This window comes from Filicampus tigris, chromosome 11 (assembly GCF_054856515.1).
Source record: "Filicampus tigris isolate MCC_2025a chromosome 11, RoL_Ftig_1.0, whole genome shotgun sequence".
NCBI classification, from domain to species: domain Eukaryota; kingdom Metazoa; phylum Chordata; class Actinopteri; order Syngnathiformes; family Syngnathidae; genus Filicampus; species Filicampus tigris.
The window spans coordinates 17798195-17813724 of record NC_141227.1 but is presented as its reverse complement, the minus strand read 5'-3'; the positions used below and the strand labels follow the sequence as shown (position 1 = coordinate 17813724).

At 38.4% G+C, this 15530-nt stretch overlaps 2 protein-coding genes across 3 annotated transcripts in view; one reads left to right on the top strand and one right to left on the bottom strand.

Moving 5' to 3' along the window:
- kcnq5a (potassium voltage-gated channel, KQT-like subfamily, member 5a) overlaps positions 1-15368 on the bottom strand; it is a 61765-nt gene extending 46397 nt beyond the window's left edge. The window contains exon 1 of one of the 2 annotated variants that reach the window (XM_086044351.1): positions 8402-15368. In XM_086044351.1, the coding sequence (XP_085900477.1) occupies positions 8402-8766 (365 nt within the window). In that variant the 5' untranslated portion in view covers positions 8767-15368. The remainder of the gene's footprint in view (positions 1-8401) is intronic. The other variant, XM_086044352.1, reaches the window with a different exon arrangement.
- cnrip1b (cannabinoid receptor interacting protein 1b) lies at positions 10684-14143 on the top strand. Its single transcript, XM_086044354.1, has 3 exons — positions 10684-11000; positions 12287-12431; positions 12948-14143. Exons 1-3 carry the CDS (start codon positions 10822-10824, stop codon positions 13110-13112), a joined length of 489 nt encoding a protein of 162 aa, XP_085900480.1. The 5' UTR covers positions 10684-10821; the 3' UTR covers positions 13113-14143.
- Positions 15369-15530: the final 162 nt, after the last annotated feature.

Sequence of the window (15530 nt, the reverse complement as noted above, 5' to 3'; positions counted from 1 at the left end):
ACCTGCCAATTTTTACGATTACTGATACTTATAACAATAAATTGGTTGTATATAGAACATTTCCAGATATGCAAATTAACAATTAAAACAAAAAAATCAACAAAAGGTCTCTTTATAATGCCTTGCAAAAAACGAAAAAAGTCAGTTTCAGAAGCAAAAACTCCACTTTCTGCTCTTTGACAACGTCTGATTTGTGAACATATCAAATGAATGATTGTGAACACTGTTGTAAAGATTGTCATCTTATTGCAATTGGCTCCTGTTTTTGTTTTTGGGGTGGATATCTTCTAGATATAACTATTTGACTTATCACCTTTAACAGAAAGCTGTGACTCGTCAGTTTCTCAAAAAACAGCTACGATGGATACAGCAATTGCTTGATGGATTCGTTTTAGTGTGCTTAGTAAAGTTGAAGAATTTCAACATGGCCCTTGCATCCTTCAATTTGTCTGTAGGTGGCCCAGAAGGGGAAAAAGGTTTGGACACCCCTGCATTACACATGCTCCACAAAGGCTGGAGATCACAATTTTATTAGGTGTTTTTACAAAAACAATACAATACTGTCGAGTACTGTGCTACTGTTTCCTGCTACCTTAATTAGCTACAATGTTGGATTTCAGGTGCTCCTATCATCACCCTGCACTTGAACGCATCATGGCATGAAACATGCTCTTATGATTGTGAAAATGTGTCCAGTAAATAAAAATGGACATACAGACACTACGCTGTATCTTGTGATTGTTTTTCCTAAGGATTTTTTTGTGTCTCTGGTGGTCTCTGATGACCTTTCATGTTTTTTTGTGGGAAAAGTGAGACAATGACCGCAGAAGTGTAAATGCAACGTATTAGCGTAGCATAGCTTAGCAACGCATAGGATAGCAACGAGAGGAAAGCGTATCAGAAGACCTTTGAGTTTTTGTTGGGAAAAGTTTGACGATGACCATAGTATTGTAAATGGAATTTATTTGCCTAGCGTAGCATAGCGATAGGAAGGGCCAAAGTGTCTCTGTAGACCTTGGGGTTTTCTGCTAGAAAAGTGTGGCGTTGATTATAAAACAGTAAATAGAACTTATTTGTCGGTAATGTCAAAAGTGTCACTGATGACGTGTGGAGTTTTTTTTTTGTGTTTTTTTGCCAGAAAAGCGCGATGATTAGCATAGAATAGCATAGCACAGATGTGAAAAATTCAAGGGTAATAACGAAAGGGTGGAAAACTCTTGTCTCTGAAAATCACCATACATTGAATAAGCAAAGACAAAGTTATCTATTTTTATTGCATGTCTTTCAAACATCTGTGGAACTTTCCAAATAAAAGCCTTCGTGACAAACATGATTTCTACCCAGTGGAGATGATTACTGATCATATGACTAACACTGTGAAGAGGAGCCTTTTCCATTCACACCAATATGAGCGGCTGTGAAAAGAAGATGGGTGGTTTTGCTGTGCACAGGACCGTCAGCGTGATTGGTGCGCGCTGTCTGAATTGCCGTTCTCTTCACGCAAACCATTGAACGCGGTACCAAGGCCATTGACGACGCGGAGACTGTTTGTATTTTCACGCCTCGGGGCAGAACCTCAGGAGGTGTAATTCTGTTCATACTCCTGAGTGATCCAAGGCCAAACAGTGCACACAAAGAAAACAAAGGAGACAACAAATACGGTACAATCTCGATGATGGACACGGTCGACCTTTTTATTATGACTAACTGTACAGTTAATGTTTGAAATTGATTTTTAACATTCCTAACAAATTAATGTTACAACTTAACCCCTGAGTTAATTAAAAAAAAAAGGGGGAAAAAAGAAACTAAAGCAAACTATTTTGTCTTCGGTGATGCAAAGCATATGTGGAGTGTGGAAGGTGAGACGCTTCTGATTAAGACTAAACACGGAAAAAGAAAAAGGAGAGACTAATTCAAACCATCCCATTTCAAAATGCTCAGCTCATTCACAACCTCTTGGTAGGGTAGTCATTCCCATTCTCAAAATGTTCAAACTAAAATTTCTAACTAAGAGAATTCTACATCACTCCCTCCTCCTTACACAATTTTTGTCAGATCCAAACTATTCAAACTTCAAATTACCACAATTGAACTCATTCAGGACACTTGTAAGCTATTCCCATTCCCCAAGTGTGAAAATGACATTTATGCAACCGATGAGCACCTGCTGCCATGCCCCACTGGGAGCAAATTAGGCTCTTCCCCAAAGACCCTTGGGCAGCGGACAGTCAGAACCAGGATTCAAATCAGCAAACCTGTTGTCACTGGATGACTCGCTTTACCAACTGAGCCACGGCCACCCAATTAGACATATTTTACATTATTCCCTCTACCTTCCACACTTCTTGACCCGTTCAAAGCAAAGTCTCACATTCCACATTCCAACATGAATTCCACAGACTTTGACTTCATCTTATTAGCATTCACAAGCAAGTTTTACAGAAATTACATTTTGCTATTTGGAATCAAATTCAAGACAGTAGTATATATAGGACATCTTTTGGGATGCTGCAGGCTCCGCTGTATCAATAAATCAATACAATTAATTCATCTTGTAAAATACAAATCAAAAAGTAAACTGGCTGGAAACTGTGCATCATCTTGAGCGTGTGACTGTAGCTGGAAGTCATTTCTGCATGCGTGATTTGTCCCACACGCTTTCTTTTTTTTTTTCACGCCATCGCATTAAGCGGCCGGATGTTAATGCTGCCTGTTTCCCAATGGGAGCACTATTTGGCAAAAAAGAAGAGCAAGAAGGAGCCGGCCTTATCGCTCATGTTTATATTCACATCGTAGTGAAGAGTCCATCCACGCAGCTACGCATTGAAGACTCCACGTGTTTACATGGATTAAGAACACACATGCACACACACACACACACACACACACACACACGCATACATAAGCCACACACACGCAGCCGCATCTGTTTCAACACAGCGGAATGATCAAAGTGAATATTTCTTTCATAAATCACATACTTTCTTGTGTTTGTGTGTGTCTCCGTGAGAGGGTGACACATGTGTGTAGCATCTGACTCTGGGCGGTTTTGAGGTTTTTTTTGTTTTTTTTAAGACAAAAAAAGGAAAAGAAAGTTTTGATTGTTACTGGAAACTTTTTTTTCCCCAAACAGCTGAAAGATCCCAGCAAACCGGCACGCACCTGCAGTGACTTTCCAGCTATGTAAGAGCTCAAAGTCATCCAGCTGATAGGCGCAATTTAAATGGTGAACAATGTTACGGTGTGCGACGTAGCTCTCGCTGTCAGAAACATGGCTGCAAAAGAAGTTTTCCTTCAACGTACACCATCATAATTTGCACTTGTGCCATTTTTCCACTGCAACAAATCAGAGGGGGAGCGGACACAGAGAAGAATTTGTAATACATGATATTTATTATGTAATATGACTGAAAGAGTTTAAAAAGGTCAACCCACAGTGCTAAAATCATAACATCGAGGTTAGTGCAATATAATTAATATAACTACATATAACATTAATAAATGCATGTTTTTTTTTTTCAGTTTCATACCATTTTAATTATCTTTTTTATCTTATATCATTTTTTTTAAACAACTTACAACTGAATATTGCATGTTTGTCTACGGTAGTTGATTTATTACTTATTTTATTCTTAAACAGCAAAACCATAAAACGATATGCTGCACATGACTAATACATTTGAAATGGACTTAATATTCAGCTATAATATATATATTTACTATGCATTTATTTTTAATTTACTGTCGTGTATTTTTAATTTACATGATGAATTTGTATAATAAACTGCAATATACTGTCTAACATTGCACATTTGTACGTTTACTTGATTTATTACATTTTTAAGTTCTTATACAAATGCAATGAAATAATACTGTACACTAGGGCTGCGCACTAATCTGTGGCGACGCAAATTGAGTTGCAAATTGGCCGTTGGAAACGAACGCCGAATCAGAATTTTCGGGTTCCAATCACGCTTTCAGTTAAAATGCTGCCATGAAAAAAATCTGGGGGAAACAAATATATATTTTGCACATCGGAACCTGAGAATTGTGCAAATCAGACACGTTAACCACTACTCCATCGTTCTGCTTTCTATTTATTCAAATGATTCTGATCTCATTAGATTGTGCAGGTGCAGCTGTAATGTAATGCATGTTGTCAACATATGTTGGCTATTTTGCACTCAAATATCAGTCAGAGGAATGAAAATATCCAACATCCAGATGATGCACACTGCAACATGAGGAGTAAAGAGGAGGAAGACGAGGATGAGGAGGAGGCGTTGAGCAGATGTAACAACTTAACCCGTCGACCTCAGCTGTCCCGACTGAGCAAATAAAAATGTCCACATCCTGCCGCCCGCTCATAATCACTTGTATTCATGTGGACACACGACATACAGTAGGCAGCCACAGTTAAGAGAGTAAATACTTCAATGTTTGAATTTTTTGCCAAAATTTCTCAAGAAGGATTTTCACTTTGTCAATACGCTGTATTTTGTGTAGAATTTTGAGGAAAAAAAATGAACTACGCTTATTTGTATTAAAACTGTACTCAAAGTGACAGAGCTTGCTTTTGCATGTTATATACAGCAGCAAGGGGAGTTAATACTCCTTGTTTTTGTTTTTTTTAAATAGACAAATGTTTCTTAATAGGGCTTTTCGAATTACCATCACAGGGTTTTTGTTTAGATTTTTTGATTTTTTTTTTAACTGTTTGGGCAATAGGCTGTGATCAAGGGTCATATTTGAGGAACAGCTGTAAATAAAGTGCATGTAGTGTAGTTAGTGAAAGTCATATGGCAAAGGGAATTCATTTGTCTTGTTTTCATTTTCGACACATTCACCAAAATCTCTTATTTTTCACTTGGTTCTCATGACATATTCTGAGTATAATTGAAAAGCAAAATTTATTTTTTAAAATCAATTTTGCAGTAATGAAGTAAATTAAGTGTTTGGTGGATGGGCGTTAATATCTTTTTTCTTGAACCATTGGGGTATTATGTAAGGCCGTAACAAAGCGCGGATGGGCTTGATGTCACTTTTGTGTGTTGCATGGTGAGTTAACACCTGTTTTATTTATTTTCTATAACAATTAGCCAACATTTGTAAATAAAGCTCACCACTTGGTCATTATAGGGATGTTTTGTTTCAAATTTATAATAAAAATATTAATTTAATCGATTTTGGAATTAGGCTGTAAATCAAGTTGTGGGAACGTGAGTTAAAAGTGTTTTTAATTTTGTTATGATTTTTTTTTTAGGATGCAATGTGAAATTAAGGCTATAATCAAGGAGGCAAAAAAACATTCTTTTCATATGGTCCTGACGGGGCATTTGTGTAGAATTTTAAGGCAAAAAAAAAAATCAATTTAAATTATTTGAGGATAAAACTGTAATCAACGACCAGCCTGAGCTCACCTTTGCGTATAGCAAAGGGAGTTAATAAATCATGTTTTATTCTTGATAAATTAGCCAAATTCCCTAAACAGATACAGTATTTTTACTTTGTTCTTTGGGAGTATTCTGAATACAATTCTGAGGAAAAAAATGAATTTAATCCACTTCGAAGGCTGTAACACTGCGGCGATCGGCTAATAGTGTGTGACATGTTTACAAGCATAAAGACACATCTTCCTCAGCCGTGACTTGACTAATTGCTTAATAGAAAGTGCATGTTGTTTTTCCAGACACGCAGACAATGAAAATCAGCCACTTTCACACCAAAGCGGAGGCGGAACTTCTTTTTCCCACACAGCGACTCTCTCTGTGTCTCTCCAGATCATTGGGATGGTCACGCGAGGAGGCCCGAGCTAATGTTTCATTCAGCCTGCGCAGCTGACAGCTTGTTGACCTTCTCTTAGAGCCCCTCCACATGTGCTGCAAGCTTCCAGTCTTACATAAGTGCACCGAGTCGGCGATGGGGTCCAATTGGTCCGCTGTTCGTTATGGAAGTGCAACTTCATCGGGGGAACAGTGTGAAATGCCGGCAGTTGACATCCGTGTCGTCATAAGCAAAGGTTATCTGTGTCTAATTACCGCATTTCCTGAAATAGAGTCCGTTTACTATTACTACTCCTCTGTTATGTTTTTCCTCATGGGCGAGATGTTTATTTGTTTCAAGTGATGATCAATCCAGTGTCCACTGATTAATTGGGAAACGGCATCTCCTAAAGCGGAGGTCACTATTGCTCAGTTGATGGAAGAAACTTGCGTGTTTCCAGAGTAATGAGGCATTTATTTCTGTAAATGGATGACACATTCATCAATAATTTGAGGAATGGTGTCTACAGGAGCAGAGGCCACGATTTGAGGATACATAGAATATCAAATGTACATGATATGGATAAAACACATCCGTTTTTCCTGAGGGATGAGGTGTTAATTTATTTTATTTTTTTTAAATGGACAACGCAACCAGTGATTACTTGAGGCATGGCGTTAAAAAGAATGGAGGCCTGACGTAATACAGTACATTAAATGTACATTAGATGGAATAAACTTAAGGAATTAATTTAAGCCATTATCCCAATGAGATGAACATTTCCAACTGTTGGGGAAGGTTGAAAAATGTGCGTTCACGTTAGGGTTCGTACAAGGTCGAAAATGTTCGCCAAACGTTCGCCTACAGTTTTTGTGAAGGAAATTGCGACAAGAAAAGCACAGGTGGACGTCGGGCGAACGGCTGCCGGCCGTTTGCCGAACATTTTTGACCTTGAACGAACCCTGAGGAACTCTGACGTGAACGCAACATTCGCTGGCTTCGAAGACACTCGCAGTTGTTCACCGCTCAGTGGCATAGGGGCTTTAGGCACATGGATGACACGTGCAGTAATAATTTGGGGAATGGTGTCTACAAGATTGGATGCCACTATATGAGGATCTATGTTATATCAAATGTACATTAAATGAAAAAAAATCCTGAAGAAATATATGTTATATATAATATATGAGCTGTTTATTTGTTTCAATACACGATGGATCCATTTGGACATGGCATAGAGAAGAGTGGAGGCTACTTTGAGGAAATTAGGGACATCCTGGTAATTTTTGTTTTTGCATCCAAGTCTGTATCTGAGTCACCTGTCAGTGCCAATACCGAGTCTGGAAACCAATAGCTTGGATCGGATACATCTGCAATTTATTAAGAAGAAAAAAAAAACCTTTACTTCTTGCTGCACTTCTTAACTTTACTGTGTGTTGTCTAGAAACGTTATCTGATTGGGGGATGCTGTGTTTCTGTCTCAAAATGCAAGCAGTCATGGCAATATCCCGCCTTTGCTGGGTTTTGTGTGAAACGCAAAGAAATTATATCGTGGCACAGCCGGAAGATCATAAGCGTCTAATCAGTTTGATCTTAATGTCTGTAAATCCCTGTAGTGCTCATCCTCCACTAGTAGACATATTGCAAGGTTATCCAGTAGTTCCAGTGTTTCATTCATTGCTTCTTTGACCCCATTTAAGAGTCAGTACTGCACCTGACAAATCACTGGATAAACTTTTCATGTGGTCGTTACAGGGCATTTTGTATAGAATTTTGTAGGGAGGAAATTAATTTAATCAATTTTGGAATAAGGCTTTAATCAAGCTGGAGAAGTATCTCAAATGTGACTGGGGTGGTAATACTTCTTGTTTTTATCTTAAATAAATGAAGCAAAATTTCTAAATAAGCCCATTCACTTGGAAATTGGTGGCTATTTTATATATAATATCGAGGTGGGTAAATGAATTTAATCTATTTTGAGTTGAGGCTGAAATTTTTTTTCGGAATTTTTCACTTTTGAGCATCATAGAAAAGGGAGTTAATACTTAGAATTTTTATTTTTAATAAATTAGGTGACATTTATGAATGGGGCTTTTCACTTGGTCATTTGGGGGAAATTTGTGTTTAAGAGGGTAAACTTAATCCATTTTGAAATGAAGCTGTAATCAAGTTGTAGGAATATCTTACTTGGATGACAAAGTGAGCTAATACTTCTTATTTTTATTTTTAATAAAATTGGCAAAATTTTTGAATGAGGCATTATAGTTGGTCATGAAGAATTTTGTATATAATTTTGCATTAAAATTAATTCAATACATTTTGTAATAAGGCTCAAATTCAGGCTGGGGGAGGGTATCAAGGATGTGACAATTCATTTCACCCAATTTTGACTGTGACAGCAAAGCGAGTAAATGCTCCTTTTTTTTTTTTTTTTATAAATTAGCCAAAATTTTAAAATACGTTTTTTTGTAATGGTCATTACAAGTTATTTCGCGTAGATTTTTTTTGGGAAAATCAGTTTAATCTATTTATGAATATGGCTATTGCATTGAACTGGGAAACTGAGCATCACTAAAGTTCACAGAGGAACAGCAACTCGGTGTATTATTGTAATAGTTAATAAAAGTGTACTCACACAAAAGCGTGGTAGACGAACGCCCACTCTCGGGGTCTCTCCAGGACGTTGTACAGGTAGTTCTGGAGCCAGCGGTAGCGCGCATTCCTCCTGCCGCCCTGCCCGCTGTACGCCAGCGGCTTGCCCAGCAGGCTGAGCCGGGCGCCCTGCTTCCTTCGATCGGCGGCTCCAGGCGGCCCCAGCCCGTCCCCGGCTCCAGTCCGAACCGCGTGGTTCATCGTCCTCTGGCCGAACTCCACATCCCTCGGGGGGAAGTCCCGAGCCAGGCGTCCCGGGGAAGTTTTGAGCCAGATTCCTGAACCGACAACACCGACACCACAACCACCGCCGCCGCCGCTCTCGTCGCCGCCGTGACCCCGCGGCATGTCATCACCGGCGCGGGCGTGGAGGGCACTGGGAGACCGGCGGACATTCACACGCGGCCGGTGGCTCCTCTGCTTGGGGGTGGGGGTGTTTGGAGACTTTTTTCAAATGGACTAATGTACACTCGTCATCTTTTATGGTACCGTGGCTATCTAGTCTAAACACTTGTGTGCAAGACGGGGGAAGAGTGGGGTTGTGAAGAAGTGGATCCATGGAGACATTTGTGGGGAAGTGGGTGGAGGGTGGGTTGGTTCTGGGGCTCTCCCCCTCCCACTCGGGCTTCTTCTCACCAGTGCCCCGAGGTGGCAAAAGTACTGTACTCATTTTAACTAGAAGTACAGATACGTAAAGATAAAATACACAATATTTTAGATAATTTGGCCCAGTGGGGGAAAATGATTGCCGTCATCTGTGGAGGTTGAAAAAGTAAGAAATGCATATCGACAAAGTACCGATACTGCATGTATTTTGAAATTTAAAGTTAAAATTGGTCGAGAAAAGACTGAATCATTTTGAGTTTCAGGCTATAAATTATAAGATACTTTTTGGTCTTTGTTTGTTGGTCCAAATTTGTTTAATTGACGCCCAAAAAAGCCAACTCACCCACTTCCGGGTTGGTTGCTCACCAGATGCCCTGACGTCACAGAATTATCTGACCTGTTGACCCCGCGAAATAATATTTGATTAAAATTAGAATAATTATCAGTTACACATAATAAATAGTTCTGAAGGTTGACCATTAACGATTTGTTTATTTCTTTTACCTTATGTTATTTCATTGCTGCCCCCAAACGTTTTCGTGCATGGATCTTTGAGAAAGTGAATCGGCAGCATATTACAGTACGTACTTTGTAACGAGAACGTTACGTTTACTGTAATGGTCCAATACAGACATCTTGTGGCTTAACATTGTTATTACATAGGATAAAAATTCAATTCGATCATAGGTCGGTAGGTAATCGGATTTTTCATTTTCACACATTTTTCTTGATATGACGATATCAATGTCCCAGGTTATTATTTTAGAAAATGGTGCCTTAAAATATAATTAGATTTTTCAGTTTCAATCACATTCCTGTTTTTAACTGTTAGGCTGGAGTTTCATGGGCTCCGATCAGACCATTTTAGTTCACAGCATTTGAATTAATATGTACAACACTTTGTTGTATTATTGCTATTTTGTTGTATGTGAAGTGCTTTGTTAGAACTGCAGCTGTTGTGAAATGCGCTATATAAAGTTGTATTGTGTAATTTCTGGACACCAAAATCAGAAAGGAGATAGTAAGATATAAGGCACGAGACCTTTTTTGTAGGGCTCATAATAACAAGCTACAACCACTTTTCAATTTTTAAGTGTTTATAATAGTTGCAATTAGCAAGGGCAGGTTTTACAACATTAACACAACGTACACATTTTATTTATTATAATTCGGGAGACTTTGACATCTACACGTGACCAGAATAAAATCTTTATCCAACCAAAATGGCTGTGTCGGAGAATTTCCATCACCAAAGTCTTGCAAGGCGGACGCTGTGGCGGACCCGCTCTTCAATGAAAATACACTATATTATTTGTATTTCTACTCCTTCTTAAAAAGTTTTCAGGGTAACTTTTTTCTGTCCCATAAACTTTGAATGAATGAATGAATGAATGAATGAATGAATGAATGAATGAATAGCTGGGTTAGACAAATTTCTGACGGGACTATAGCCCCCTCTAGCTCCGGTGTAGCGCCGTGCACATGGTTCAGGGAATCAAGGGCAGGCGGGAAGGAGTAAAGTAAAAAAAAAAAAAAAGAGAGAGAGAGAGCGAGAGAGAGAGAGAGAGAGAGAGAGAGAGAGAGAGAGAGAGAGAGAGAGAGAGAGAGAGAGAGAGAGAGAGAGAGAGAGAGAGAGAGAGAGAGAGAGAGCAGTGTTCAGGATTATCATGAGACCGGTTCTGAACATTGGATTGGGATTAAAGCGCCAGTTCAGTCTGCGCGCGCAACACTTTGCGTGCGGACCCATTTGGGCCGGTTTGACACACATCCATCCCGGATTTGGACCTGTGTGTGGGCATGGCCGACGTTCCACAGCTCGTCAAAATCGGCATTTCGCTGAAGATGCTCCCAAACAACACCGCCGTCTACTTCAAATCCGACGGAGCCCGGTTTGGACAAACCCGAACCATCAAGCTGCTCACCGGCTCCAAGTACAAAATCGAGGTGGTGGTTAAACCCGGAGCGGTCGAGGCCACGTACGTAGACTTCTATTTCTGTTTTTATTATGGGATTTATTCATTTTTGGGTCATTTATTTTTAATTTATTGATCGAACTATGCCGACCAAAAATGATTTGAAAAATGATAAATAGCAAATTAGTGACAAATCACAAAAAAAAGTGTGTTATTACGTTCAAGTGTCACAATATGTCTGATCGGTGACCTGAAATCAGGTTGACGCCACTATTTTGAAAGATGCGTTCAGCGGAAACGATTATTTCTATATTTCAACACGACAATTATTCGGTAAAATAGCTGTATGGGGTGTGGGAAACGACAGTGACAGTATTGTGATGTATCAGGCAAAACGGTCAAACACCTGAGCAAATGTTGCTAATTTAAACAGGGGAACAAATCTGATTTTTTTACGTGGTATTTAAGGCATCAGCACAGCCCAAATTAGGAACTCTAAACGTCTTTCTCCTGTGGGCTTCATGATGATGTGATGAACGTTGTGTTTTATTAATAAATTACTATGACTTTTGCCTAAATAAAGATAAAGCGCAGATATTTAATTGAATCGTGTGCAAGGTTGTGTGAAAGTAGGTCACACAGGGCATGATGCAAATGTCAGGCGGAATTTGGGGCACAGCTTTGCCATGAATCACTTGATCTGGCAGGGGGGAAAAAATCAAAAGGAGCATATTATGATCAGCTGCTGTTTGAAGTTCCAGGGCGGCCAAAACACTATCATGTCAGAATGAAAAAGTAAGCAGAGCTGCGTTGGTGGGACAGATTAGCATTAGCTAACAGTGTTACCATGTTCTGATCAAAACGTTTTAATAATGTTCTGTGTCATACGCCACAGAGAGTCATTATGAATGTAAAAAAAAAAAAAAAAAACATGCTGTAAATAAATGTGGAAGTGTTTCAACGTATTAAACTGAACGAAAATGCAACACAGCTGAGCTCAAAACCAGGGTACTAGTAGATTGGCATTTTTCATTATAGTTAGTTTTGATTTCATTTTGACTTGTGTTTTTTTTTTTAATTTCAGTTAGTTTTCATTTGGTTTTAGAGCAGGTTTGTTCGTTGTTATACATTTTTATTTCATTTTTTTCCCAAAATGCTTCGTTTTAGTTGAATTTTTATTAGTTTTAGTATTACTTTTAGTATTTTCAAAATATGTGGAGTATTTGTCAAGTGCAAGATAAATAAAAAAGTCAATAAGTATTGTGTAAAAAAAAAAAAAAAAATCATTATATACAGAGCCACGTGACTCATCGACCAGTCTTCATGCTATCTTTTTCTTGACTGGGCAGGTCGATGAGCTTGGGCGGAGTCACCTTCACCCTGGAGCGGCAGTCCAAGGACCCGCAGTCAGTGGTCTACACTGGCCTCTATGACACAGAGGGCGTGGCGCACACCAAGAGTGGTGAGAGGCAGCCGCTTCAGATCAGCATAGAGGTACACGTCAACTTAAAGACGAAGTGGTGACGTTTTTAAAAATAAAAAACACTTTTTGTCATATTTCTCAATCATTATGACTTGACAATAGTACATGATGAGAATGAATGGTGCAAAAAAAATCTGCGTTTTCTGGCCACATCTTGTGTTGTTAATTTGATGTACAAGAAACCACCACGCCAGAGGAAAAAACAAGCTAACAGAGACAGTAGGCATCATTTACAAGGTGTCACTCATTTGTTGCACACTCTGCGGCCTTGCATAAAATAACACTTCAAACCAGTCAAATTTTGTTTTGGAGTTAGCGCAAGTGTTTGCTTTTTTCGGGGGCTTTTTTTTGTCAAGTGATGGCACAGCAAGCTAGCGTGCAGAGCCACATACCTGTGAGGCAGATGTGCTAACCGATAGGCCACGTTGTTGGCGCATTATTTCCTTTGGGGGAATGTTCTTAAATGCTTTGTCCATTGTGCTTTCCTCTGTGGCAGTTTAAGGCATCTGCAATTGTGTGTGTCATAGTTCACAGAGGCGGGCACATTTGAGACGGTGTGGCAGGTGAAGTACTACAACTACAACAAGCGGGACCACTGCCAGTGGGGCAACAGCTTCAACAGCATCGAGTACGAGTGCAAACCCAATGACACGCGCACGCTCATGTGGGTCAACAAAGAGACCTTCATTTGATGGAGAGAGACACACACATGCGCGTGCATAGACACGCACGGGTGCATGTGATGTGTGCTAGATTGAACTATTTCACTACTTTTTGGCGGGAATGTCCAATGAGAAGCATTTACATCTCATCACAATGATCTTTTTTTTCATCTATTTTTTCGGAACTATTTGTGGATTAAAAATACATTTTTAAATATTCCACTTTTTATCAATTAAAAAGAATAATCACATTATTTGGAGATACATGCTTTTCATTGGATAAACTTCCAGCATTTATTTTATTTATTTATTTTTTACCTTGATATTGTCTTTGTCCTATGCAAAGCATGTATCTTTTTACTTTATTTTTCTTAACACAAAAATAAATATTTTTCATGAAGAGTTTTTTTTAAATATCACATTTTTTTTGTTAAAAAGAATAGCCTCACATAATTTGGAGTTGTAGACCTTTCATTGGACCAACTGAGTTCCAATAGCCTACTTTGTTTTTTCTTGATATTTCTATATGTAGCTTGGTATTGTTTCTGTCCTTTGCAAAGCATGCATAACTATTATATTTTTCTTAATGCCGAAAAGTACATATGTAAATATTTTTTTAAATATTTGAGGCTAGAAATATATTTCTAAATATTTTCTTTTTTTAATAAAAAAAAAATTACCTTGCATTATTTTGAGATACAGTACATGCTTTTCATTGGACCAACTTTGAGAATGTTGTGCGTGAGTGTGTTTGTGTTGAGTGCATGTATCAGTTTTAACACTACTGCATTATCGTCACTGTACGATGGAAAGCGTGCATCTCAGATCGGCACATAACTTAAAAATTATTCATTTTTCGAAATAAAAAAAACATTTTCTCAAATTTAAGTATAACCTTACAGTAGGTCGTTTGTAATGCTTCTCATTGAACCAATTGGAGTACAGTATGTTGTTGTGTGGGTATATGTATGTGAAATGGTGACTTTTACCACAGCATGTGAGTGTGTGTGTTTTATTTATTTTTTAAATAAATGGGTGGTGACTTTTACCACAGCATATGAGTGTGGGTGTTTTATTTATTTTTTAAATAAATGGGTGCTCATGTGAAAAAAAAAAACTGAGTGAGGTTGTGAACGAAATGGTTTGTGTTGAAACAATGTTCTCTATGCTGTTTTGAACTCTGTATATTTGCTTAAAGCACAGTTATTCGTATTATCGTTTGATACTTGATGATGACGTGATCCTGTTTGCATTGTCTATGTTCTCTCTACCTCTTCCAATGACACATAATGTACCTCGTCAATGTGTGATGTCTTTATATTCTTTGTTTTTTTTTAATTCTGTGTCCTAATATATTGTGTCTTTTCTATGAGTGACATGCATTCAAACGTGTATTATATTTTTGGGTGATATATGATTTGGAACTGACCTATGCAAGAATAAAAAAAAAAAAACACAAAGAACTAAATGGTGCTGCACTAGAGTCCATATTAGCTTGTGTGTGTTGTGTGTAGGTGCCTTTCTGCACAGTTTTGCTTCATCTTTAAAGCCACTTAAGATTGAACTGAGGTTTAGAAGGTCTAGCGAGGATTTAAGGAGCGTGCGTGAGGCAAATTTTGGCCTAATGATGGAGTGACTTAAGTATGTTAGTGGATTAAACTTGCAACAGAAGCAATCCACCTGTATGCACAGTGCAGGTTTCAAGGTGCACAAGGAAATCCTGGTTGGGGAGGTAATAATCCATTACAGCATCCCCATAAAAGCACAACAAAGGTTTTTGTAATTTGTTTACGGTTTAAAAACAATATCACTCCATTATATTGTGCTTTATTTTACAGTAATATAATTAAATAGACTGTAAAGTAATGGTTTGATGCCCGTTTGCTAATGATTAACGAATGACGGGGCACTTTTGAAAAACGACGGACTGACAAATGACGATTACAGTTCAGTTCATCATGAAAAGACGGACTGACTAGTGACGGATCTGCAAAATTTTGTAAAATGCCCACCTTTGGATTTCAACAATTGATTGATCAATTGATTGACCATATAAACACATAACAGAGATATGAAAATAAAAAGTGAAAAAACGAAAAAGATAATCTATGGTTGTCAAAAAACTAGTGCAGTTGACATGTTTGAATTGAGTAGGAAGAAGTAAAGAACACTTCTAGTATATATATGGCGCACCCTATTGGCACATTTCAAGGCGTGGCTCATCGTGGGGTGGACCTAAATGTTTGACTCCGCCTACATGAATTCTCGACATCTAAGTGCCTTCATTTTCCTTTTTTAAACTGTTTCCTTGGCGTCTTTAATGATGCGCCGTCTTATGACGTCCCATTTTTAAAACGTGTAATTTCACGTTGAATATGACTAACTATCAACTGGCTGAAACCGTAGAAACCCCAACACAGTTCATACTAACCTCAACTATACAGTGAG

Excerpts from the sequence above, each read along its gene's own strand:
- cnrip1b (XM_086044354.1), top strand. The coding sequence starts at position 10,822 with ATGGCCGACGTTCCACAGCTCGTCAAAATCGGCATTTCGCTGAAGATG. Across the intron at positions 11,001-12,286 it reads CCCGGAGCGGTCGAGGCCAC|GTCGATGAGCTTGGGCGGAG; the intron begins GTACGTAGACTT and ends TTGACTGGGCAG. Across the intron at positions 12,432-12,947 it reads CGCTTCAGATCAGCATAGAG|TTCACAGAGGCGGGCACATT; the intron begins GTACACGTCAAC and ends TGTGTGTCATAG.